At 40.5% G+C, this 27,003-nt stretch overlaps 2 protein-coding genes across 3 annotated transcripts; both read right to left on the reverse strand.

The window, feature by feature from the left end:
• Positions 1-12,656: 12,656 nt before the first annotated feature.
• Positions 12,657-15,915, reverse strand: LOC106903908 (uncharacterized). Its single transcript, XM_014967946.2, has 6 exons — positions 15,390-15,915; positions 15,094-15,166; positions 14,872-14,996; positions 14,433-14,677; positions 14,255-14,352; positions 12,657-13,972 (listed from the first exon to the last, which is right to left on the reverse strand). Exons 1-6 carry the CDS (start codon positions 15,610-15,612, stop codon positions 12,760-12,762), a joined length of 1,977 nt encoding a protein of 658 aa, XP_014823432.2. The 5' UTR covers positions 15,613-15,915; the 3' UTR covers positions 12,657-12,759.
• Positions 15,916-16,072: 157 nt separating this feature from the next.
• On the reverse strand, positions 16,073-25,979 carry LOC106903910 (Fc receptor-like protein 5). 2 transcript variants are annotated; one of them, XM_088015635.1, is made up of 14 exons: positions 25,901-25,979; positions 23,890-23,968; positions 23,566-23,601; positions 23,171-23,443; positions 22,852-23,097; positions 22,710-22,760; positions 21,203-21,238; positions 20,876-21,124; positions 20,557-20,802; positions 17,788-17,823; positions 17,461-17,706; positions 17,142-17,387; positions 16,378-16,548; positions 16,073-16,276 (listed from the first exon to the last, which is right to left on the reverse strand). In XM_088015635.1, the coding sequence occupies exons 2-14, from the start codon at positions 23,918-23,920 to the stop codon at positions 16,164-16,166; spliced, it is 1,980 nt and encodes a 659-aa protein (XP_087871761.1). In that variant the 5' UTR covers positions 23,921-23,968; positions 25,901-25,979; the 3' UTR covers positions 16,073-16,163. The 2 variants fall into 2 exon arrangements, with proteins under 2 accessions (XP_087871761.1, XP_087871760.1); XM_088015634.1 differs by lacking the exons at positions 20,557-20,802; positions 20,876-21,124; positions 21,203-21,238; ... (4 more) ...; positions 23,890-23,968; positions 25,901-25,979 and adding an exon at positions 17,937-18,049.
• Between the last annotated feature and the right edge of the window lie 1,024 nt (positions 25,980-27,003).

Raw genomic sequence — 27,003 nt, forward strand, 5'->3', positions numbered from 1 at the left:
AAGTGTTGATTTTATTTTCCAACCTTTTGTATTTTGAAGTGTTAATTGTGTGAAAGACTTTAAACTTGAATTTGCCAGTATGGGGATTGAACCCATGACCCTGGCATTACCAGCACCACACTCTGACCAGATGAGCTATCCTACCTTATGTAATGTTGAGTTTCCTTGGATGTAAGAACAACTCACATGATCTTAACACTGGATTTAACAAAAGTGATCATATTCTAAGGTTTTTCAAAATCAAAATATGATTTTCCAACATTTCTGTATTTTGAAGTGTTGATTTTCTTCAAAGGCTTTAAACATGAATTTGCCAGTATGGGGATTGAACCCCTGACCCTGGCATTACCAGCACTACACTGTAACCATCTGAGCTAAACAGCCATAGACATTAAAGAGTTTCCATGGATTTAAGAACAACTTACATGATCTTAACACGATGTAACAAAAGTGCTCATATTCTAACGCTTTTCAAAATCAACATGCACAATATTTGATTTTCCAGTAATTTTTAATTGTTAAAGGGTTGAAAGACTTTAAACCTGAATTTGCCAGTATGGGGATTGAACCCATGATCTCAGTGTTAATTGCACCACACTCTAACTAGCTGAGCTAAACAGCCATACACAATGTTGAGTTTCTATGGATTTAAGAACAACTTATAAGATCGTCCAGCGGTACAATATCGCTACAAAATGTACAACACATTTAAAGGAACTTCACAGCAAACAGCAGATGATATCATCTCCTAATATCCTGCCACACTATGCAGAACAGGAGCATTATGGATGAATAGGATGAAACTCAACAGAACTATTACATGAAATGGTGAAAGCCGAATCATACCCTTAATCTGTATCTTTTAATTCCTTACACAGTCACTAAATTCTGGTTCCTATGCCAGAACCGGATGTGGAAATGCCCTATCTAAAATTTAACAGTTTGAAAAAATTTACCAACTTATAAAAATGTTATTGTGGAAGCGTGACAGGATGGATATTTATGTAAAATTTCTACAAATCATATCAAATGCACCTTTATCAGCTTTTCAGCTTTTAGTTCATCCACTGAAATCTCTTTACAGGAAAATAAAACCATGCTCATGTTATAATGAGACAACTTTCTTATTCACGTCATAAAACAATGCTAAATCTATGGAAACATCAAGAATAAAGAATTTATTTCACTGATTTTTCTAATATTTTGCTCGTAAACTACATAGATGTTTTAGGTTTCATTGAATCTGAGTTATAAAGCAAGTTTTGTCAGATTTTCTGGTCTGACAGTCTCATATTTTAGTGAAAATTTCCTGAATGCTAACAACATTCATGCTGCTTCACTGATTTGTGTCCACAGACTTTAAGTTTCCCCACTCTCTGCAGAAAAAGCAGCGGTAACACCAAAGCACTGGGCAGGAGAAACCACGCTGAAGCCCAACTTATGAGACAAAAAATATGTCCGTTGGGAACAGATAAGTATTTCACTATGGGTGGAATCAGACTACCTATGAACCTGACAGAGAGGCTCCCTGTTATGATGACCATCGTTTGGAAAGCCTTCTGCTTGGACTGGTCAGCATGAATGCTTTTCCTGCCTCCTTCACTCGGCCCGGGGCGAAACAGAGCACAGAGAACAGAGATGCTGCTGAAGCAGAACACTACACATGTGAAGGACAGAAACACCAAAGAAGTGCTTTCAAAAGGAACCTGGAGCCAAAACGTCACACACAAAACGACCAGAGAGATCAGCCAAACAAAGCCAATGGTGACGTTTCTCATCCTGACGCCTGCTGAGCCTCTCAGTTGCAGGTAGATGACAGGATGCACTACAGCCAGGTAGCGCTCCATACAGGTGAGGAGGTGAAACAGCATCTCCCCAATTGAGATAATGCACAAAAGACCAAAACCTGCAGTAGTCATGGCAAATTCATCAGCTCTGATGCCAAAAAACACCAAGAACGTCCCAAAGATACCGAGCAGGTCCATGACCGCCATGTTGTAGGTGAAGATGTCGATGTGGCTTGATGAAGAGAACTGGGAGTTGAGGCGCTGCTCCCTCCGTCGCTGATAGCCCACCAAAAGGACGAAGACAAAAAGAGGTGTTAAAAAGACATAGACGACCAAGAGGCTGGACAGGATGGAGCTGGTCACCAGAGAAGAGCAGCCATCAAAACCAGAGAGGAGTGAGGAGTTGGAAGAAGAGTTACTGGACATCTCAGTTCACATCAGTGACTGAGGATGAAGAGGAACGATGATGAACTGCTGAAAAAACAAACAGAAAGTGTTGGATGAGTTTTCTATCTAAAGGCAGCCGTGCAACCAATTGTATCCATTTTAGTCTTTGTTATCAAACTGGTCAAGCTTTGATTTACTGAACGATAGTCTTAGACAGCCAAACACGATGTGGGCTTAGTTATTCAAATTTAATTTTACAGACTTGAGATGTGTCAAAAACACAAACCTTATAAGCTCTGTTTGGTCCCAACGCTCCTTCCTCAGCTCCTCTTCACCAACTGACTGTTTCCTGCTGGAGTCCAGTCTTATATAGTGTTTGGGTTAGTGTGTCACAATGATTGAAAAGGGATTTTTGAATATTCCATAACAAACCCTTGATGAACATCTGCAGTGGGTTATAATTCAATTACAATACCAGTCACAGCAACCAAATGGATTTTGCAAATTCTGTCATATTTATAATCTAGAATCAAAGCAGACATGATGTTCTGTGGGCAGTAAGATTTGTCAAACAACAACACATTATGATAAAGAAAAATCCGACAACAAAGGATGTTCCATTTATGTCTCTGCTTATTTGAGATCAGGCAGCAGGAGTTTTGGCTTCAGGAAGGAATCCAACACGACATATAACGATTACCTGTTAGAGCCTTTGTCAGTTTTGCTCGTACAAATGAGTCAAAGTCTTCTGGAGAGAAATGTTGAGGCCACAAATGTAGGTCCTTTAGAAGTTGTGTCCCACTCAATGCACTCTTCTTTCTTTCATGTGGGAAATTATCCAGATTCATCTGACTTTTTTTTTTAATCACAGTGTGCCAGTATCTTAAATTACACCAGTCAAATGCGATATGATAAACAACTACTCAGGTAACGTTAGCCTTCTCTCTGTAGGCTCCTTCACAGAATGGACCAAAATGTGTGAATAAATGGCTGCCTCCATGGGTGAAAAATATAACAAAAGATATAGATTTTTGAAGTAATTATGAGTTTCGACATAATTTTTTTGTTAATAGGAAAATGACAACATATTTAGGCCAACATGTTCAACTAATCCTGGATCACTTTAAGATGTTGGTCGTTTTTCACAGATAATTGTTTCCTTTGGTCCCCAAAGTGGGTCCTGGAGGCCCGGCATCCTGCATTTTCAGTTCTCTCCCTGGTGATAGTAACAACCTTTTCAGCATGTCAATGTTCTTCTTAGGCCTCTAATGAGCCATCATTTGATCCAGGTGCGTTAAACCAGGGAGAGAATAAAACATGCAGGATGCCGGGCCTCCAGGACCCACTTTGGGGACCCCTGCTCTAAATTAATGACAAAAGAAGATTTAAACATTTGCTTGTATCTAGAGTAAAGAACAATGATGTCAGCATGACATCATTTAAAAACAAACCCTCTGACTTCATGCTGTTTCATTTGGTTTGTGTCCACAGGCTGTTAGCTTGCCGACCCTCTGCAGAAAGAGCAGCGGTAAAACCAGATATGTGGGCAAAAGGAACAACACCGACAAACATCCTATGACACAGAACGTGTACCCGTACGGGACGGAAGCTGTTTGTACTACAGAGATAACAAGATTGCTAATAAGCATCAGTAAAAGGGTTGCTGTGATCATAGCCATTGTGTGGAGAGCCCTCTGCTTTGATTGGTTACTGAGCCTATTGTCCCCGCCCCCTTCTCCAGGCCCCGGACGAATCAAAGCCCAGAGAACAGAGACACTGCAGAAACAGAAAGCCACGGTTGAGAAGGACAGGAACACAGAAGACAACGTTAGAAATGATACTTTCAGCCACACAGACAGAGACATCACACCAATGGAAACCAGCCAAACACATCCGATGGTGATGTTTCTGACCCTGACGCCTGCTGAGCCTCTGAGGCGCAGGTAGGAGATGGGATGAACCACAGCCAGGTAGCGCTCGATGCAGGTGAGGAGGTGAAGCAGAGTGCGTCCAGTGGAGGAAACGGCTAACATGCTGTGTCCCACAATCGTCAGCTGATCAGCATTCATGCCAAAATATGTGAAGTAGTTCCCTGAGACACCAAGCAGGTCCATGAACGCCACGTTGTAGGTCAGGATGTCGATGTGACTCGACGTCGCAAAAGGAGAGCTGGAAGGTTGCTTCCTCCACCGCTGGAAACCAACAACCAGGACAAAAACCAAAGGAGGGATCATCAAGCTGAGGAGAGCTAAGATGGTGGGCATGAGGAAAGTTATGAGTGGGAAGTCACAGCTGTGAGAATCGAGGGAGGAGTTGGCGGCCATCTTCACCTGGACAAGCAGAGAGAGGAGTGACTGGGCAGAGGAAGAACAAGAGACAAAGGAGACCATTCAGAAATCAGTCAAATCAGCCAGTACATCGATTATATGTTTGGTGTTTTACAGAAAAATGACCCAGCAGGGGCTTCCTGAGGTGCTGTAAGTTTTAGTAATATATTTTTTAAAGTATCAGACAACAGCTGACTACTTCACCAAACTTTAGTTACTTCACCAAATGAACAAACAAGTTTTAACAAAAAATGCAACAAATTCACAAACTCACCCCAAGTTGTTTTTTGTTTCTGATTTTTGGTTGTTTTAATTGTATTTTCTTAAATACATTTTAGTAAAGGGACACTGAAAAGCTTTTTTCTATCAGGTGATATGAAACAAAAACCAAAGAACTTTTTTTTTTATTTAGGTTTTCAGATTTTGATTTGCTTAAGAACACAGACCTGATCAGCAGGTTTCGGCTCCCAGTGCTTCTTCTTCTGCTCCTCTTCGGTAAATGGCCGTCTGTCTCTGCTGGTGACCGATGAAAACCTCTGACCTGTTTGTGTTTCTGTGTCACAATGATGGAGAACTTTTTAAACATTGTAAAACCAGCTCATGATTTAATGTCCCTCTGAGCCATAACTCAGTTTGATGGCCTCAGACTGCAGGTGGTTAATATCCTTCCTGTTTAGTCGATGCTCTCCTGCAGTCAAACTATTTACTAATTTATAATCTCCTAGGAGATATTTTTATTCATTTTGTCTTTGGTATTCCCTCACAATAGTAATGTATTTACAGGTCAGTTCATGAGATATCTTTTTTACTTACATTAATATCCCATTTGTGAGATATTTGAGGTTTTATGTCTTTATCCTTTGGATACAAATGAAAAATAAACATTTGTGCAAAAAGCTGGAAGTAAAACAGATCAAATGGGTTTTTCATCCCTGCTCTAAAACATGAACATGTCAGAAATGTTCTGTATGAAGAAAGAAAAAAGACATTCAAACTGAACTGTTTTGTGTTGTTCTTACAGGGTAACACCGCCACCTGCTGGCAGTGTTGCTTATGAACTCTTCTTAATCTGGAGCTTTTCATGTGCATCTCCTGCTATTGGCTATTTGTCCACTAAATGTTATTACACAAACAAACATGAACACCCAGGTATTAATTACATTGATCTTCACCCCATTTTCTGCACCAAATAATTAATAAAGTACAAAGACATTTCCACTGAGGATCTTTAAAGGTGTACAAATGTTCAAGTCTAACTTGAAATTTGTATTTCAATCATATTTACTGTGAGGAAACACAATATGAATATAAAATCCTCTGTGTTCCCTAAAGGGCTCCGTAATATTTCCAATATTAAACTGAAATTAAACTTTTTTGGGGTCGTGTGATTTATTGTGATTAGATTAATAAGCGTTTATTGAAAAGCAAAAAAATGCAGCACAAAACTTTTACAATAAATTCTGTTCCTTTTTATCCCATAAATGACCAACTACTCATCCATCCATCCATCCATCCATCCATCCATCCATCCATGAGATGCAGTTTACATCCTGTAGATTCAATTCATCAGGTGAAAACTACGTGGCCATCTTCATCTCACATTTTAAGGTGAATGTGTGCTTTAAAAGAAAGTGAAAGATCTGCATCAACTCTCAAAAACAATGTTCAGGTTTCATCTTTCTAATATCTACATGCAGCTTTGCCTCGTCTCTCCAGGCTGTTTAACTGCCACTTTATACCTTAAGACATGACGGAAGCATGTGATATGTTGTTAGTGACATGTTTGGATGGTGAAATGGAGATGAACCAAGTGTTTGAACTAAAGGGAGTTTAGTTCTGTCTGATGCTCCTAACACCAACCTCACTTCTACAAACATTGACACAAACATTTGTTGAGCCACAGTGACACCCAGTGGCCACACCGTGATACAGCGTGTACTTTATGGCTCATAAACCAAGAATGAAACCAAATAGAGGGCTGAGATTCAACAACAGGCTGAAAGCCTAATTCTCTAAATGCCCTCCACATTTCACCAACATAAACACAACTGTAAGTCAACGAAAGGACACAAAGTCTGAGCAAAATCCAATGTTTACATCACTATATCCCACATGAAGATACTTTGAAAGTATAAATTAGCTTCAGACAGATAAATACTCATAAAACTTTATGAACTATTATAAATGTTGCTTTAGAGAAAGAGAATAAAACAAACAAATATCCACCACGCCTGGTGTCCGCTGGACGTTCAGTCCTTTTCTGCAGCTGACCAGACTCTCATTTGCCTGCTGCAATTTACCGTAAAGGACTTAATCAAGTCTGCATCTGTTTTGTTAAAGCAGACATGCAAACAACGGCCATTTCCTCACTTCCCCTCCATAAAATGTTCTGTATAAAATGATGGAGGTCTGTGAGCATTTGGGTGTAATAGCAGGGCAGCAGTGGGAGCTCACACACCTAAAACAATCAAAAAAACTGATCAGGTAGGTGTTGCTTCATGGTTTACACTCAGAATTTAATTTCTATTTCATTATATTCCGGTTGTGACATGTACTGATGGTTTCTAAGATTTCTGAAAGTTTAATTTACCTCAACCAGACACTGCTGGCATTTAAACTTTCATTTTTGTTTAATTGGTAATAATGAATAAAGTTTAAGTCTCATATGATGAATAGCACAATAATTACATACTGTTATAGTTGAACAACTTCCTATGGAGACTCTAAGTAAACATACATTTTAAATGTATTTCTGATCTGTAGTAAATATAATATTTAAATGTAGTTAATACAACATTCTGGAGTTAGAAGTTAAATATTTTGTATAAATACTAAATTTAAACACTGAATTGATCTTTTAGAGGTATAATTTTAGCTGTTAATATTCTGAACATGACTGATTATCTGCTTTGCTCAGATCTATACATTACATAACTCTGTATTTGAATGAGATATTTAAGGTATTTATTAGGAGTACAAATCTGTTCCACTTAATTCCTGAAGTTATCAAAATGAAAATATAATTGTTGTTTCTAGATTGAGATTTGTAATCAATTTACAATCAGCAAAGCTAAAGTTTGATTGTAAAATAATTAGCGTAAGTAATTAGAAGTGAAACATTTATTCAAAACGGCAAAGACTGAGACAGACTGTAAAATATGTCTGTTTAAAAACAAAAAGTTTTAACCCTGCATCCAGAGATTTATGAGGTTTATATGAACTACACTGTTTATTCACTTCAGGTGCTTTATGGATCCAGAAGAGCCTGACCGTGTTCAGCCGGTTCTGACCCATTTAGAAATGGTTAAACACCCAGTTTGGTTCCAGATGTTTCCATTTGAATATTTAAGATCATCTAACATGGCTGCCACCCCAGCCTGGGGTCTTTTTGCATGGAGTTTGCATGTTCTGCTACTTCCTGTTGTCTTCTTCGTCGTTTCCTCCAGTAGTAACATCCTGTTAATTGGCTAAAATTGAGTGATTTGTTTTATTTTTTTTACCATAACCCAACATTGACTTCCCATCTCTTGCTGCCTGGTCGTTTTACTGCTGTTGTGTTCTGCTTTGCAGCGTTTGTCCTCCGTACACGTCATCCTCAGACTGTTGACATGACCGTTAACTGGTCCGTCCCGTCCAACACGTCAGTTCATCTCCAGTCCAACTACTGCCAGGAATCCCATGTTTCCGTTTCCGCCACCGCCTTCCTCATCACCAGAGCCGTCCTCATCGTCCCTTTTGCCGTGTGGGTCCTGTACCTGGGTCACCGGCGGCGGTGGCAGCGGCAGCAGCCCATCAGTCACTGTGACGTCATCACCTACCACATGGTCGTCATGCAGCTGACCGAAGCACCGGGCCTGGTCTGCTACGTTTTGGGATATGTCGTTCCAAGCCTCTCTGTGGTTGGTTTCTCTATGTTATCACTGACTGTTGTTGGGGAGATTCTGTTCCACGTGTTGACCTGTGTGGAGCGATACCTGGCTGTTATCCACCCGATTACCTACCTGAAGCTGAAAAACACGAGCGGAGTCAGGATCAGAAACGTCTGCGTCGGCGTCGTCTGGCTCTTTGCTCTCGCCTGGGGGGCGCTGGTCGTCCTCTACTTCCCTGCCATCCCCTTTTTCCAACTTTTCTCCTTATCAAGCCTCAGTTTTGCCGTCGTTTCCTTCTGCAGCCTCTCGGTTCTCCGCGTTCTGGTCCGTCCGAGGCCTGGGGACGTGACTGGAGACCGGGTCGACCGCTCAAAGAAAAAGGCTTTCAGAACCATAATGACTATAACAGCAGCTCTGTGGATGTTGTTCTTTGGATACTTTGTTTGCTTTGCTTTGAAAGTTTCTACTTCGATGAGCTACAGTGATTGGTGTTTGGTTGCTTCATGTGTAGTTTGGTTCAGTTTGCCCAGCAGCTTGGCGGTTCCGCTGCTGTTTCTGTACAGAGCAGAAAATAACAAGCTCTGCTGTGCGAATAATGCATGAAGTTTATAAAAACAAGACTTTTATTTAACAGTAACTGTTGTAAAATGAGCAAAAGAAGAATAGGCAAACGAAACAGAGAAGTTTGTAAAGTCTGTTAATCTTGAAAGTATAGGAATTGGTTTTCATGCCTGATGTTCACCGACTTCCTCTGAAAGTTTCCATCATAAAAAGAAACAGGATTTTACTGGCTTGTAGAAAAGATGAGCCGAATACTTATCATGGATGCTTATTAATCAAAGTTACTTATGAGGTCAGACCTGGTGAGGTTTTGTATGTTTTTATATCTAAATGTGTTTAGCAGGGAGACATGAATGACAGAACCTGCAGATTCTGCAGGAAGATGAAATCTGACTCCATTGTCTTCTTGTTTTAAGGCAACAGTTCCACCATGATGGGACATAATATTCAAATTGTTTTATCGCTTTGCTTGTCAGTAGAAAAAAAAACATTGAAAGAATAAATTTGCCTTTTGCAACGTACCATAAAATGTGTCCTAAATTCTTGCATTATGCAAAGTTAGCAGCAACATTTACAGACACAGTCAGGAGTAAAAGTCCTAGTTCAAACCTTCATCCAGACATGAGCAACAAAGCGAAGCTCCAGACTTTGTCCTGAGGTGAGCGGTTATTTTAGTGATCCTACCTGAGTCACGTTTAACCTAATTTTAAATATTTATTGTCAGATTTGTTATGATTTTTATGGTGTTGACATGAAAGCTGAGTTAAGATGGCCTGAACTCTGAGGCTGTTTTAACAGGAACAAAGAGTTGATCTGTACCTTTAGTGGAGGAGTTGGAGTGTCTTGATGTTTAGATAATTTATAGCAGGATCAACTGTGGGATGGACAGATTACTTCACATTTATCAGGTTCCTCTGCCTGGAGGTTTTCTTCCATTAATACCTTTAATCTGAAGCGGCGCAAGAATTTAAAAATTGTCGCATTTAAAGGAAAATTCAGCTCTTTTTTCTGTCATCTGCATCTGCTTTTCCTCTCCTCAAGGTCTTCCTACCCCTTTAAAGGAACATGTCGACTAATTCTTCTCTTGCCGACGGCTCCATGCCAAATACTCACCTGTTCACTCTCTACCTGCTGATGAACGACTGCTTCAAGTCAACGGCCAACTTCTACATCTTCTCTGTTTTGTGCATCATCATCTTCCTCCTCCTGCCGTTCTTTATGTTCATCCTCTGCCTGGCCTGCAGACGGCTGAGGCAGCAGCAGCAGCACCGTTCTTCTGACCATTTCCTCCTCCACTCCGTCGCCTTGCAGCTGAATTTGTTCGTGGGGTTTTCGGTGCTGTGCTTTGGCAGCTATAACAACCTGTACCCGATGATGGTGACCGGGCTCTGCACCTGGCCCGTCTCCGCTCTGGGACAGTCTCTGCTGCAGCTGCTGACCTGCGTGGAGCGCTACGTCGCCGTGGTGAAGCCTGTGACCTACATGACACTGAGACCAGCAGCTGGAGTGAAGATGAGGAGGATCTGCTCGGCATGCGTTTGGCTGCTGAGCCTCCTCAATCTGACTGAGTTCAGTCTGGGCAGCCATAAGCTCAACCTCATCACCAGCGTCTGCAGTTTTGGAGCGCATGTGGTTATCGTGTCGTTTTGCAGCGTTTCGGTCCTCTGCGCCCTGAAGCGGCCAGGACCGGGGGAACTGGGCAGAAAGAATCACATCGACCAATCAAAGAGAAGAGCTTTCTACGCTCTTACAGCCATAACAGTTGTTCTCCTGCTCAGGCTGGTGGCAAACTCAGTGAGCACCATCCTGTTCATGTCGACTCAGCAGAACAAAAGTGCCCAGTGTGCAATGTTTCTGTTTGACATTTGGTTTGAGCTTCCTAGCAGTCTGATTTTACCACTGATGTTTCTACAGCGGGCAGGAAAACTCCGATGCTGCAAACAAAGCAATGAGTCAGAATGAGGTTTTATTTTCTTCCACAAAAAATATATATATCTGTAAGATATATCTCTATTGTATCTTATAGAGATATAAAAGTTTGGCCAGTGGAACAGGGGAACTGTCAGAGCACATTTTAAACTCCTAGCCTGCAGCGACACAATATTTATGCATTTTAACTCATCTAGTTAAAGTACTGAAGCTTTGGAGAAAGCAAAGGTGAGGCTTCATCATTATCATCATCTTTTGAGTACAAAGGAAGTGGAAACAACTAGTTTAGGTCAGGGTGAGTAATAGTTAGTAATAGTCAGTCTGGGTGAAGAAATGGTGATGAAATTCAACAGTCGCATCAAACTGTAGATGTCAAACTAACCTGAGACCATCAGTAGCTGCATCTCCATTCACCATGGGTTTGTTCCACCAATAAAAAAAAAACATTTTTTCATAAAAGGTTTTTGTTCTACAGCCACCTGGTTTTTCTGTTGCAGTGAAATGAGTTACATTTGATTTTTGGCACCAGATGTTTATCCTAAAAACTTAGACATTGTTTTATTTTGTCATTAAGCTACAATGTGATTATTAATTATGTTGAAGTTTAGATCAACCAAATGAATTTGGTCATGAGAAAGACATTCATAAAAAAAACAAAAACAATTCCAGGTGTAAAAGAGCCACTGCTGTCATCACACAGAGCAGCAGGTGTGCTGATCTCTGGACCTGGATTTGAATACACACCTTGTTCTTCTGGGATCATTTAAGGTCTGAAAGATGTTTGTTTTAATATGCAGACAAAATGCAGCTGATTCAACAGTGAAATTATTCGTGACTGAATTTTGAATACCTGAAGTGCATCAACCTCTGGAAGAACACTGGATCTCACTGTGTGCATTATTAAAGCTGTAGTGTGTTCTTTATTACATACAACATGATATTTTAAACTATTGTACATTTATAGTTGGAATTGATGCTAAAAGTGATCATTTCTGGGATGTTTTGCTGTTTCTGCTGCTCTGCCTGGTTTCAGGTTAAAACAGTGATGAGGAAAATTTGTTTGCCTCCAACAAATGAAATTGTCTCATTTGTTTGTCACAAACACACAGATACAGTAATAAAATACTTTTATTATCAGGTTTTCTTAATTTGCTTGTATTTATGGACTGTATGGTGATTTGATAACATTTGCACCAGAATGAATTCTTATTTTTCAGTTTTTACTTCTCCACTTTAAATCTTTGCCTCATAACTGAAGTTACACACATCAGAGTGACCAGTTAGTTACCCGCCTTCCTAGAGAAATGCAAAGACAAAAGACACAACAGCTTCCCTTCAGACTTCAGTTAGCATGCTAATCATGCTAATGCTTATTTCAAAATCACTGGAAAAACACTCCAGCACCGTTTGACTGAAAGTGTTGGAAGAAAAAAAAACTTTTTCTCGCAATAGACAAGAATATGTTAAAGTTATTGAACAGTGACTTCCCCTCATAGTTAGAGGACTTTAGCATTGAGTAAAAATCCTACTAGTGAAGCTGGTTATAGAAATAAACCAGAAAAATGTAAATCGATTTCAGTTTCCAATGTCTTCTGCATTTTGTGAGAATATTTAAATAAAGAGCTGCCTCATTATTTTGGGATAAAGAGGCAGCTCATTGTAAAGATTATACATAAAGACCTGTTTTACTGGATTTTAAATCTTTATCATTAATATTTCTTGATTCTCTATAAATTATTGAAATTACTTTATTGCCAATAATTGTTTATGATGAGAAAGAAAAACCCAACAAAGACTTCCTGCTAAATTTTATTGGAGATATTTCAGCTTTAAAGCCAGAAACAGTTTAAGAGTCATGATGATAAATAGCTGAAGAGTCCTGTGTGCAAATCAAAGTTTCTACGATGCCGCCTGTGCCGCCTTGTGGCTCTTCATGTGCGTCTTCAGGCAGTGGCTCTGAGTGAAGGCCTTCTCGCACAGGGAGCACTTGTACGGTCTCTCTCCGTTGTGCGTCCTCATGTGGACGGTGAGGTAAGCTCTCCTGGCGCACGTTTTCCCGCAGATCCCACACACGTAGGGTTTGGCTCCTGTGTGGATCGCCACGTGGTCGTCCAGGTGAGTCTTCCGTTTAAAGGACCAGCCGCAGTGAGGACAGCGGTACGGCGTCTCCCCGGTGTGGACCCGCATGTGTATGGTCAGCGGCCCCCTGGTGGTGAAGCCCTTCCCGCAGCGGTCGCAGCGGTACGGCTTCTCGTTGGTGTGCGTCCTCATGTGGATGACGAGCTGCTTGCTGGTCAGGAACATCTTGCAGCAGACGTCGCAGAGGTACGGTCTCTCTCTGTTCATGTGAATCTTCTCGTGTTGCTTCAGAGTGGTGGCCAGCTTGAAGCCCCTCTCACAGACCTGGCATCTGTGGGGTCTTTCTCCAGAGTGTGTCATCTTGTGGCGGGACAAAGATCTGTTGCTGCTCAGGAATTTGCCGCAGACTCCACAGAGGTACGTTTTACATTTCCTGTGCGTCCTGTGATGAGCGTTTAGCTGCGTCTCCACCTCAAACAGCTTGTGGCAGGTGGGGCATTCATGACAGAGTTTGTGGTTGTTCTCCGGAGGCAACCCAGATGTAAACGAGCTAACCTCAGGCTGGACAGGCTGCTGTCCTGAATGGACCTTCAGGTGCTCATTCAGACTGAGGACACTGAGAAAAGACTCTCCACAGCTGGGACAGTCATCCGTTCTGTGCTCACTATGAAAATGATCCTCTGATGCCTCACCTGACTCTCCACAGACTCCACAAACACTTCCTGCTTCCTCCAGGTGTCTCCAGGCGTGTTTAATGAGAGCAACCTCAGATTTCTGGGCAGCTTCACAAACCTTACAGGAAAAAGCAGCCGCCCTCTCAGTTTCTGTCCAATGAGACGGATTGACTTCTTCTTTCTCACTAATGAGCCCAGAGTCTTTCTTTTCCCGATCATCACTAACATCTAGCTTCCAGCTGCTGTCGCTTCTGTTTGTCTCTCCTTCATTCACATCATCTCTGTCCATCGGAGCAGCAGGGGGCGCCATGGAGTCGTCACCTGACACTGACATCATCAGACAGTCATCTTCTGTTTCCCTATGATGTTGTGATGATGATGTCCATCCAAGAAAACCAATTAAACCAAGAAAAAGAATAAATTGTTTGTTTAATTAAATATTTCTGTAGAAATGTTGATGATAATCAGCTTTATTTATTCATTAATCCTAAAGTATTTAGTCCCAAAACAATAGTTTTACAGAATTATGCCTTTTCAAGCAATAAAACATCCAAATTGTTGTTTTTATGAATTACTGAGGTTTTTTGTTACATAATCAAATGAATAAAAGCTAGAATTTATCGACCTTCTGGACGTCCTACCTCGTCTCCTTTGGTTGTTTAGTTTCCTCACAGACCAACATGGCAGAACTTTTCTCCATCTGAAGAGAAGGAATTTCTTCCTGAGTTTCCTTCTTTGTCTGGAAAAGAAAAAAAAAACATCAGAACCTGAAAACTAAAAGCTGCTGAGCAACAAAACGAGCCAGAAGTTCTGTTTCACCTCCAGTCTAATGTAGACTGCAGGCTTTCTAAGTCGTGTGGGTTTGACGTTTCTGACGATCTCCTCAGGCGTCACCGTCTTCAGAGTCAGACGCTGAAGTCTCCGCCTCTTATCCAACGTTAAGATGTGAAACGGTTTGTCGTCTGCAGCCAGCTGGGGGACAGCAGACCTGAGCAGGCTCAGAAAGTCCAACTCCTGCAGGCCTGGAGGACACGTCAGGGACACCAGAGGACATTTCTTCACCACTGGAAGCAGAGAAACACAGACAGACAGAAAAAAGTCACTGCTGCGTTTACATCAGCATGAATCCAGACACATTATGAAAAAACCAGACAGAGTCACAAGAAACGAGGAAAAATGAAAATGAATTACAGTTTGAACGTCTGAGGACGTTTTTTTTTTCTCTGGGATAAATAAACAGGTCAGTGGGGGAAGGTACCATTTCTGGACAGGATGCTGATGTTGGAGTCCTTCAGGACGCGGATGCTGAGGTGTATGGCGCTCTGTGCGTCACTGATCTGAGGTCTGCCAGGTTTCCTTCGATCAGACTGAGGCGATGAAGAGCTGAAAGAGGAACAGCAGCAGTACCAAGTTAATGGAAAAGATTCAAACCAGTCTGTGTGTAATAGATCAGCTACTGAATCAGATCAGCTGCAGGAACCTTGATGAAGCAGTCTGGGTCTGACAATCCTCCTCTTCCTCAGCTGATCCATCGCTTCTGCTGGATGGTAAATCTGGAAATACATCAAATTATTTAAGAAATATGGTAAATGTGTATTTATTAGCATTGCAAAAAGAGCCGAATTAAAGAAAATTATGTAACGTTTTAATATAATCTTTAGTTTTGTTTCTTACTGTATCAAAACGGAGTGTTTTGTAGAAAAAAGCTTAAAAACTTTGAATATTGAACAGAGTTCTTCATGTGGCACAGTGCTCTGTTAGATTTAAGACACGAACCATTTGTTCCGACAGTGAGCTGGTCCTGAAGCAGGTCCAGCTGCTTCCTCTGCCGGCGGATCTCCAGACGGAACCCCGAGGCCTCCTCCTCATATCCGGATACCACCGTCTCCACCGCCGCCAGGATCTCCCGGGACACCGCGGCGAGCCTCTCGGTGACAAACCCCCGCAGAAAGTCCGCTTGGGTCCGCTCAACGGGACTCTCCACCGGGTCCTCCTTCATCTCTGAGCCCGATATGGTTCACAGTTCCAGGGGAAATGTCATCCACTGGCCGCTGTGTTTACTGCAGCTGCTTCTTCTGGCCAAGCACAAGTGGAGCTTAATGCTGTTACGGTGCGCTGTCGCCCCCTGCTGGCACTTACTCAGTGTTTCACACGATAAAATACTTTTTAGTGACCAAAAGCGGAGGAAATCTTTAGGAATCTAAACTGAAAATGTGTTTTTGGATTCTCAGTATTACACTCAAAAACCAAATAAAGCCGTGTTTTATGTAAAATATAAATGAATGTGTTTTTGATTTCTCAATACAAAAACGCAAAAAAAAAAAAAAATAAATAAAAATAAATAAATAAATACATACATACATACATTTATTTATGTCATCTATTTATTGAAACCATTTTCTAAAGAAGCAGCTGCTAGTGAGCTTACTTCCAATTTTAATTCAGAAAATCCAGTCCAGTTAGTTTGTTGGGAAATTATTTTATTTAGAGATTTCTTGGTTGGAGTTTTGCAGTTATTTGACATTTCTGCTGTTTGGAAACCAGTTTATGTCAGAAGTGATGCTCTGTGGTCACACCAGTGATGACGTTTTCATACACATCGTCCAATTCCTGCGTAGCGTTGAAGGATGGGGTCATTTCCTCTGACACAGGCGGGTTGTTTGCTGAATTTAGAGAAATATTTTACAAGAAAACATAAAATCAATCAATTAATTGATGAACTGACTGACAGATTTTCAGATCAGTGAGTTATTTAAAGTGTTACCTTTGTTTCTCTGGCGAAATAAAGACACCATGAGGAGAGTGGGTATAATGTATGGACAAATCACCACCAGGAGGAAGAGCAGTCTGACGTGGTGGTAGAAGGGGGGAGGAGGCGGGGCTCTCTCGATGGGCGTGGCTTCAGTGGTGGGCGTTGCTGTGGTTGGATGTTTTCCTGCAGGTAAAAATATCACCATGTTGTGACGGAACAACATGAGACAGATAATCTGTGAAAAATGAAGCTAATCCACCTCCTGCCGCTGCCATTTCCGGTCAAAAACAGCCCATCAAAGCCATAACAGAGATCTTAGCGCTGTCTATCACACTTGTGAAAGTGTTACTGGCAGAAAAACAACTTACTGCCCCAGGAAAACTGTTTATTCTCCATTACTGGTGATCATGCTAACTAGCCTGAACATTCATGGCATGCTCTGCTGTGAGGGAGGAGATGTTCAGCAGGAGGTGTGAGCAGCACCCACATGAGCATGATTGACCATACTAAGGCCCTAAGAGAATAACAGCTTAACAGCAGCAGCTTATGGCTGTACCACGGCCATCAGATCTGATAGACGAACCACAGGTTTGATGAAGCAAAGCTGTGGAAGCAGCTGCTGTTTGTTTTTAGAATATTTGAGGTCAGAAATGAGGAATACTGAAGCTGATCAAAACCTATTTTACATTTAATACCAGAAACATCTCTGGAAGAAGAGAATAAGTGTTACTAATGATTGTAAATGAATCAAATAAATTTTAGGAGAAGTTCCTGACCTTCCACAGAGATCCTGCTGGATGGAGACTCTCCCTGACCGCTGATGCTGCACTTATAGAGGCCTTCATCAGAGCTGGAGACATGGAGGAGGGTCATGTGACCTGATGGTCCATCACCAATGAAGGAGCCATCTTTATAGAAAGCAGCTGGGAGGTTGTGGGCTGGACTCTTTGCTCTGCAGCTCAGAGTGACGTCATCTCCCTCCATCACAGGGAGGACAGGACTCTGCAGGATCACTGATCCACCTCAACACAGAGACAAACTACAGCATTTCATCCATTTCCACACAGCAACACTAACTCCACAGTCTGATCTTACCAGAGACAGAGAGCTGGATGCTGCTGCTGCTGGAGGATCCAGACATGGACTCACACCAGTACAGGCCAGAGTCTGATTGGTACAAGGTAATTTCACAGGTAGAACCAACTGGTTTCCCCCACCAAACACATTCAGTCCTGGTTCCTCTGGTTGTGTTTCTCCTCATAGTCCATCCAACAGAGCAGGTCAGAGTCACAGATTCATATTCAAAGAACTGAGATCTGCTGGGACTCACAGTCAGAGCAGCTGAAATAATAAAACATTCATCCTTTCATCAGCTCCCCAGGATAAAATCTAGATCTAGAGTTACCAGAATCAGGTTGTAACCTTGGTTTGTTGAGCGGCTCAGCAGAGAGATCAGAGCTGCAGAGAAATGAGTCTCAGGTTAGTTGGAGCTTTAATCAGCTCTGCTGTGGGAAGCAGCAGTGATCGTCTCTCCACATTTCCACACCAACACATCCAGCAGATGGACTCACCCAGCAGCCTGTGGACAGATGTTCCCTCCATCCTGCAGCTGGATCCACTGAGACCAGCAGCAGTTTGACACCCACTGAAAACATCCTCTTCCTCTTCCTGGATCTCTGCATGTCAGAGGATCTCAGAGTTTTTCTCTGCAGCTCAAACCAGGAAACAATAAAAGACGAGAACAGAGGAGAGGAACCCACAAACTCAGCATCACATGGAGACTAAATGAATCTGTATTCCTTAATAACATCCTATTAAATTTCTTGAACAATTAAAAACTTTCTACTATAGCAGCAACTGTTGCTCAACATATTTTGTGAAATATGAATATTTGTGGTGTTCTTCTGAACTTCACCATTGAAACTTTCTGCTTCCTCATTTTGTCAGGTATTTATTTCTGCAGCAGCAGGTGTGCATATTATTTTTTATTACTTAGTTACTTTCTGATCTATTTATGTTTTTGCACATTTCCATGTGCAGCTAATCAGAAAGTCTAAACCAAAGTAATATTTATGCAATTCTTACATGGGAACATGTTTCAGAACAGTTTAAATGTCTTTCTGTGGGTTTTTGGAAATATTTGTTACTATAAAGAACTGCTTTGAGAACTAAATGTTGTTTTTGGGTTTGCTTTAAAATCCCAGCCGATTGGTTTGGTTGTGAAATGATAAGTTTCTGATTAAAGGGAAACGGCCTTGAAACTGCAAAAAGAAGAACTAGAAACCAAAAATCAGATTCATTTTTGGCACATGGTGGAAAGGTATCATCTTAAAATCTCTAAAGTTTCATCTGATGCTTTGATATTTGATATAAGACTTAAAGATTTTCTGTTTAATTCCAGATGTTATGACTTCAAATTGTTTTTATTTTTGTTTGGACGGTAAATCTGGAGAAAGACTAAAAATGTTAAAATCAAATACACAAATTTTAAAATCAAATATTAACAGAAGAACATTGTTATGGAGAAAATTTATAGAATGATAGCTTATTATTGTAACACTTTATTTTGTTTCAACTTGTAAAGAAATATTTTGACAAAAACATTGAAAAACTCTAAATTTGGTAGCAGAGTTTGAAAAATGTTCCAGTCTGTTATTGTTCATAAATATTTGTTTTAAAACAATAGATAAGTTCAGTACTGGTGTTATATAAACAACAATATTCTGCATGTGTGGAAAAAATACAGACAACTTATTTCTAATATATGAGTTTATTAACAGAAGAATATTAAAATACTTTATTCAACAAACATGCACATCAGGTTCTGATCATATAATATTCCTGCCGTTGTTTCCTTCCCATCGGTATCTGCAGCTTTTCTTTTTTGTGACCCGGTTTTAAGCCAGTTTTCCATCATTATTTTTAACACAATCCTTTGGTAAGCTAGCTGTGGCGTCACACTTTGAGCTGACGTCACGGGAGAGAAACGGTCGTTTACATGCAGTACCTCGCGGACCACTAGGGGCGCCCGCGGACCAGTTTGAGAAAGACTGGTTTAAACCAACTAAATGTAAATTAATTCAGAATTAGTTTAGAGAAATTGACAAAGTTGGTAAATATTCTGAGACCATTTCACAGAGCAAAAGCCAGAACTTTATTTTGAAAAAGTAATTATTTTTAAACTTTTAATTAAATAGCTATATCTTTTATAAATCAATAAGCTTTATGAAGAGTTGATGCTTAATTAACATGGAAATGTAATATTTTCCTGTTTATTTTCAAAACTCAGAAAATAACAGTAATTGCTGAAGAGCATTGTTGTTCGCTGCAGCTGTTTTTAATGCTTTAGCCTTTAGCCACGGTTAGCTTAGATCTAAACTGGGACATTTATGAATGTTTTTAGTTATGTGGTATGAAAGTGAAGGAAAATATCCATAACAGAGATGACCTAAATTCCACCAGACTATCAGTGGTAAAAACACTCCTTGGAATGAAGGTTTAACCGTACAAACTGTTAGCTTTAGCTGCAGCATGTTAGACCTGCTCCATTCTGAACAGGAGTTTTGAAATAATGCAGAAAAATATACAAAATCACTTAAACTGATTGTCCTAAGTTGTTATTTCTGCCCAGGAGACACCAGCCTCTGACGGATCGGTGGGTTCAGCCGTTCAGACGTCTCAGTCAGTGTCAGGAACCACTGATGTCCCGAAACGGTGCAGCTCTGTTTCTCAGCTCATCAGAGGCGTTTTGGAGGCATGAGGCCAGAATCGATGAGGCTGCATCTCTCCGCTCTGGACCAAAACCCTTCTTTCCCTCTGAGGAACCAAACAGCCTCAGATTTGTGACAGCAGTCTCAGGGAACCTGCAATTAAAAGGTTCCTTCTGCAGAGTTCTGAGTAAAACCAGGATTAAAGTTTATTCCTTTGTTTGTTCAGAGGTTTGTGTGCCTGGGCAGAACTAACGAATAAATGAATTAATATTTCAAACTAACATCATTATACATGATAATATCTGTTTCAGTTACAGGAGAAACTTCTCAGTAACATCTTCAGCTTTGTCTTCCAGCTTCTGCCCAGGCTGAGAGGCCAGACGCTCAGTTAGAGACCGGGCTGCTGGGAGCTGAACAAAGAGAGGAACGTGTTAACTGGTGGATTGATTAATGGTTGATCCATCTGGTATTGGTTCCTGACCTGAGACAGAGACCCTGCTGGATGGAGACTCTCCCTGACCGCTGATGCTGCACTTATAGAGGCCATCATCAGAGCTCTTCGCTGATTTGAGAGTGAAACTGCCTGATGGTCCATCACCAATGGAGGAGCCATCTTTATAGAAAGTAGCTGCGAGGTTTTGGGGTTGATTCTTTGCTCTGCAGCTCAGAGTGACGTCATCTCCCTCCTTCACAGGGAGGACAGGACTCTGCAGGATCACTGATCCACCTCAACACAGAGACAAACTACAGCATTTCATCCATTTCCACACAGCAACACTAACTCCACAGTCTGATCTTACCAGAGACAGAGAGCTGGATGCTGCTGCTGCTGATGGATCCAGATGTGGACTCACACCAGTACTGACCAGCGTCAAATGATAACAAGGTGATTTCACAGGTAGAGCCGTCTGCTGTTCCCCATGCATCTCCACACTGCTTCTTGGTTCCTCTGGTTGTGTTACTCCATACGGTCCGATCGTCCTCACAGGTCAGAGTCACAGATTCAAATTCAAAGAACTGAGATCTGCTGGGACTCACAGTCAGAGGACCTGTGAGGAAGAACGCAGGTTAAATATGTTCCACTTCCTGCAGGAGTCCAACTGAAACAGACAGAATCAGGTTCTAACCTTGGTTTGCCGAGTTTCCAGACAGAGACATCCGACCTGCAGAGAAACGACTCTCAGGTTATTTCTAAGCTTAGCAGCAGAACGTCAGTGAGAATCATTTCCTCTTCCACGTCAGAAATCCTAAGCACATCTGACCTCATGCCATGGCTACAACCTCATCATGTCCACAGTGATTTGGAGAATTATTAATAAGGAACCTGTTTGGTTCTGGTAGCTGCTCTTCACAACATGCCACCATCACCTTGAGCCAACTTTCTCTGAGCTCAGGTCGAACCAGAACCAGGCGATTCTACTCAACAGACACGTACTTAGCAACACGCTGGTTCATCCTGTCACTGGGAGAAAGAAGCATCAGTGCAGGCGATGACATTTCTGATGAGCTGTCTGCGTTTTCAGACCTGCTGGTGTTGAAGGAGACGGGATCATGAGCAGCAGCTGATTATCCCTGTGTTTGGGATCATTGTTCTCCTGCTGGTCCCACACCAGCAAGCAGAACTTTTCTTATAGTTTACATTGTGTTTGGATAAAAGACTTCTTGTTATTTACAGCATAAATATGTTTTTAAAATGTGAAGCTGTCTGAACTGCCTTATTGCTGATATGTACTATAAAATAAACTAGATTGATTACACATATGTTTCCAGTGAGTAATTTGCTCCACGCTGATGAAGGCAGACTCCATCTTGTGTGTAGGGATGATGTCACTCCCAGAGGATCCTGGGATTGTTTCATTTCCAGAACCTCAATGTTCACCTCGAGCTAATTAATCTTTATTTCTATCACTTCAGTTCTCGCAGAAGTTTGCCAAGAGCCTCAGTGTTGAACAGAGTCATCTTGGTTCAGCTTGGAAGTAGAAAAATGAAGTTAAAAAAGTAAAAATCCAAAATTTCTTTAATCTGAAGGATTAAAGAACTTTTAGATTCTTTAATACCAAGTTAAAGCAGCAACCTACGAGCAAATCATGGCCTCCAGCGCAATGAACCCTGGGAGATGCGGTTCAGTCGGTTTGTTTGTGTAAATAGATTCAGAAAACCAGATTTGATTGGGGTAAAAAGTTACTGGAAAACAGAACATGACTTTCATCTTCATCCTCTTGTGCTTCCTTCTCTACAGCGACACTGAAACTGATGGTTATGGTGTAAAAAAACCAGGATATTCACATGAACTAAAACAGCCAGGAGAGCAAATAATACAACAAGGCAACATGTCCAAGATACATCTGAAAATATCTGCTAGAGCAAAGGGACTGAGGAAACGGCTTCAGGTTTCAGAGTAACATCACAACCAAACATAAATACATCAGTGAACATGAAGGGCAGCAGAGTCTGCAGACGGTCCAGTCAAAGTTTTCTTTTCATGAAGTACAATGAGGAGAAAAACTTCTTTATGACCGATAAAAACAAAGGTAGAACTTCTGATCAGTAATAACAGCTGCAATAAAACTGATCAGCAGAAAAATGATCACAGTGATTATTGTCTTCATGTTAAACTGAAGGGAAGCTGCTGACCTGAGGAAGAGGAGGATGAAGAAGGGGAGGGTGGAGGGATGGTTGATTCCCCTAGAATAGAAGATATATGAAGATAGATGGTTTAAATATCACCAGAGTCTGGATTACCAGTGAGATACACTGTTAGAGGATGACCTCTGACCTTTGACAGAGACCCTGCTGGATGGAGACTCTCCCTGACCGCTGATGCTGCACTTATAGAGGCCTTCATCAGAGCTGGAGACATGGAGGAGGGTCATGTGACCTGATGGTCCATCACCAATGAAGGAGCCATCTTTATAGAAAGCAGCTGGGAGGTTGTGGGCTGGACTCTTTGCTCTGCAGCTCAGAGTGACGTCATCTCCCTCCATCACAGGGAGGACAGGACTCTGCAGGATCACTGATCCACCTCAACACAGAGACAAACTACAGCATTTCATCCATTTCCACACAGCAACACTAACTCCACAGTCTGATCTTACCAGAGACAGAGAGCTGGATGCTGTTGCTGCTGGTGGATCCAGATGTGGACTCACACCAGTACACACCAGAGTCTGATTGGACCAAAGAGATGCTGCAGGTGGAACCAGCTGATTTCCCCCATCCATTTCCACACTCCTTCTCGGATCTTGTGGTTGTGATTCTCCTCACAGTCCATCCATCAGAGCCGTTTTCATCCTCACAGGTCAGAGTCACTGATTCTCCTTCAAAGAACTGAGATGTGCTGGGACTCGCAGTCAGAGCAGCTGCAAGGACTGAACGGTGATTTTTATTGTTAATAATATTATGTTTACAGGTTGGCATCATATTGTTTACATCTCCCTTCCCCAATGTTTACTATAATAATGCGATCATGGAGTTGATAGAATGAACCAACCTTCAGTTGTTATGCAGCAAATCAGCAAACAGGAAACTGAGGAGGAATAAAGTCATTGGTTACAATTTAACGTCTAAAAATGAGAATTTTACAGACATTTTACCTCCATACATATTTATGACATCACACTGACCTTCTTTACATATTAGATGTAAAAGTGTGACATTATTCTGACTGCATTTGCAGGCTGTTTATCTCTCATGCCGGTTTCTACATCATTATTCTTTATTTTCATGTCAAACTTTTATTTCCGTTATTTTCAGGTTTGCTAATGAAGGCCAGAGTTACAGCAGAGAAACTTTTCATCAGCTGTTTTGTTCTTACAGAGCAGATATTGTGGAGATGCTCCCATCATGGCGTCACTTTATGATCCGACCGCTGCTGGTTCTGTTGGGTCTTCTTCCTGAAAACAGAAATGTCTGATCGGTCTTTCCTTCTTGCTAGCATGCTAACAGTTTCCTTTTCTCTACTTAGAACCACAAAAAGAATCCTGACTGTATTTCACTTGAACACATTTAAACATTTATGCAGAAACTTTCTTACAGTTCACAGTGAAACGACTTTTGCTGGCAGGTTGTAATTTTTAGAGAGAAATGTTTTTGCAATGCTGGAAGGAAAAAGTCATGGTACAGATTCAGGTCACTTTGAGCAGGAAACAATGTTTGCAGAGAACCGGCTGGAGCCAGAAGGAGTCAGAAGAGACTTTCTGTTTGGACAGATCAGGAACCATAACCTGACAAAATGTTTTGGTGGGAGGAATCCGAGTCCTGTGTGTTATTTAAAGATATATTCAGGAAATTAGTCACTTTAATTCCTCCATATCATCTGCAGAGACCAGATATTTCTCACATGCACTTGAATGCAACTAGAGTTGCACAACATGGAGATAGAGTCGATCTTATTGGACCTAGTTTGGACTGTGACCTGGTTACAGTGGGAACACCAGGTGAAGTTGGACTCTGCCTGATGGTTTCTGCTCCAGATAACAATCATTCTGGATGGATCCATGAATTAAACAAGGAAGAGACAATTCAGACGCTGAAGCTACATTTTCACATCTAAGAGGAAATGTTGAGGTCATGTGACCTCAGCATTAGGAAACAAACAGATAGATGAGCATAAAGTTCAAAATGGCGGACTGCATGAGAAATGACTTACATTGTGAGGAAGGAGTTATTTTTCATGAACAAACTGATGAGAGGATTTTATTTGTAAAAAGTTGTTCCGTACGACTGATTTAATATATATTTTTTGAAAAAATATACAAATTACATTTAAACAGCTTAGATAAGACGTGAAATGTCCTCAGATTTTCTTTTAGTTTGAGTCATTAAATTTACAGATATTCTATTAAAATATTGTTTAAGCTTTATTTCATGCTCAAATGTGGATTGTTTTAATTTATTATATCTGTATTCAGTGTATTTTGGTGCAGAGTTTCTAAAGTTGGTGTCAGATTGGTACCGAGTCAGGTTCTGGTTCTGCTGGAGGTTTCTTCCTGTTAAAGGAGAGTTTTACCAATCCACAGTCGCTACATGCTCAGTATGAATGTTGGATTCAGTTTCATGTATTCGAGACATTAAGCTGTTGCTACATAAACTGAATTAATAATGATTTGTGGTATTTTTTTAAATTGAAATACAAAACATACAAAAACATGGTAGATTCACTGCTTACAATATTTAAAAATTTGTTTCATTAGTTATTACAAACATGCAAAAGTGTCACTTTTTATACACCAATGTGTCCTGAGGGATACAAACACTACATTTAAAAGTAATAATTAAAATGTGTAATTTTAGCCCAGATACATCAGAAAATGGAAAAGAAATAATTTCCAAATATATGTATATATGTGTGCGTGTCCATTTAAGGGTTAATGGCCATCGGGCCTCTCAGCTCTTCTGATTTTACTTGTTGCACAACAGCTGAGGTCAGAGAACCTGAGTTCATAAACCGAAAATTATACATTGAGACCCTGGAGAACTAAAAACCTGCCTCTGTTTCACACAGTTCAGCTGAAACCTTTACAATTTTACATTACAGAACATAAACAGTGTCAACTCATCACAAATCAGAACAATCTGTACCACAACAACACAATAATGAACCCACAATGAAACTTTGACTGGAAAACTAGAACAACTTCAAGAAAATCTTAAAGATTCAAACTGACAGGAGAAACTGTAAACAACATGACCTTTGACCTGATTGAAAAAATATGCTGACACTGATTGGTATCACTAACTCCAGCAAACTGAGGCCAAACAATCTGACATGTCAAATAAAAGAAATTCATCAGAGGTGGAGGGAAATAAAAACAGGAGCTACTTACAACCAGAACCCAAAGCCAATGCAGGACAGGCGAGTGAACGTCTGCCAGTCTGCAAACAATCTGGGGGAAAACTGGGAAAACACACTTATGGCAAGCAGTTAAAGCATTTATTAGCCAGACTGAATATGTATCACATGTTTGCAATTCTGTGTTGCAAAATTAACCACAAATATCTGAACAGTTTGGCTATCTTAAATGTTATTCTTCCCAGAAATATGACATTACATTTTCCATTCAGATATTTTGTGTTTCCATAAGTAAGTTTTTTATGTAATAAATAGTTTGGATAATTGAACCTGAGATCTGATTAGGAGAAACTCAATGAAATTTAAAAACTATTCCAGATATCTCTAGTTTAGTTTTGGACAAAAATACATTTTAACTGGTAAGATTGTTGTGATATCATTTCAAACTTTAAACATAAAGTAATTACAATCAACATGGTATTTTAGGCAACAACAAATTTTACTGGGACATCTGGCGATATTTTAATATAAAATATGTTCACAGACTAATTATATTTGGAAATAATGTAATTGTTTTTTATCAAAATAACATTATTAGCTGTGAAAATTAAATTACAGCCATATAAATGGCTTTGATTAAATGTTGAACTGGCTTGCCATAGGTTTGGACAGCTGTTTAATATTTAAAAATTATGCAATCGGACAGAGAATAATTCAAATTCTGGTATTTAAGACACTGAAATAAATGATTCAAAATAAAATCACTAACAGATTGAGGCAGAAGAAACAATTTATTATAAAATGATTTGAACATCCAAAGTATGAAACTAATAATTACAGTAACTGACGTATATTTGTTAGAACAGTGTGAAATATTTGTTTGTTGTGTCTTTAATTGATCTCCAGATGATCAATTAACCAGACAGTAAACAACATGAAAACAACAAAGCTGGTGTGTAAACAGGAGGTCTCACTTTGGAGTATTTTTGGTTAAAACATGTTTGTTCCTCATTCAGTGAAATTATTCACAGTAAAGGAAAACAAACTGTGATTTAAAGTAGATTCATAAAGTTATTACTCAAGTAAAAGTAAAACTAGTCTTAGAAGTATCTTGTGTTCAAGTTGTCACTGAACTAA

The sequence above is a fragment of the Poecilia mexicana genome, unplaced genomic scaffold, assembly GCF_051168715.1.
Source record: "Poecilia mexicana isolate PSO_F unplaced genomic scaffold, ASM5116871v1 scaffold_18, whole genome shotgun sequence".
NCBI lineage: Eukaryota > Metazoa > Chordata > Actinopteri > Cyprinodontiformes > Poeciliidae > Poecilia > Poecilia mexicana.

What these genes read in the sequence shown, in the direction of transcription:
- LOC106903910 (XM_088015635.1), bottom strand. Translation starts at nt 23,920, where the DNA reads ATGATGGGAGCATCTCCACAATATCTGCTCT. An exon ending in TTCATCCTCCTCTTCCTCAG is followed by an intron (nt 21,239 to 22,709) that starts GTCAGCAGCTTC and finishes GTTTCTCTGCAG; the next exon opens with GTCGGATGTCTCTGTCTGGA. An exon ending in CATCCAGCTCTCTGTCTCTG is followed by an intron (nt 20,803 to 20,875) that starts GTAAGATCAGAC and finishes CTCTGTGTTGAG; the next exon opens with GTGGATCAGTGATCCTGCAG.
- LOC106903908 (XM_014967946.2), bottom strand. Translation starts at nt 15,612, where the DNA reads ATGAAGGAGGACCCGGTGGAGAGTCCCGTTGAGCGGACCCAAGCGGAC. An exon ending in ACCCAGACTGCTTCATCAAG is followed by an intron (nt 14,997 to 15,093) that starts GTTCCTGCAGCT and finishes TTCCTCTTTCAG; the next exon opens with CTCTTCATCGCCTCAGTCTG. An exon ending in CAGCATCCTGTCCAGAAATG is followed by an intron (nt 14,678 to 14,871) that starts GTACCTTCCCCC and finishes CTCTGCTTCCAG; the next exon opens with TGGTGAAGAAATGTCCTCTG.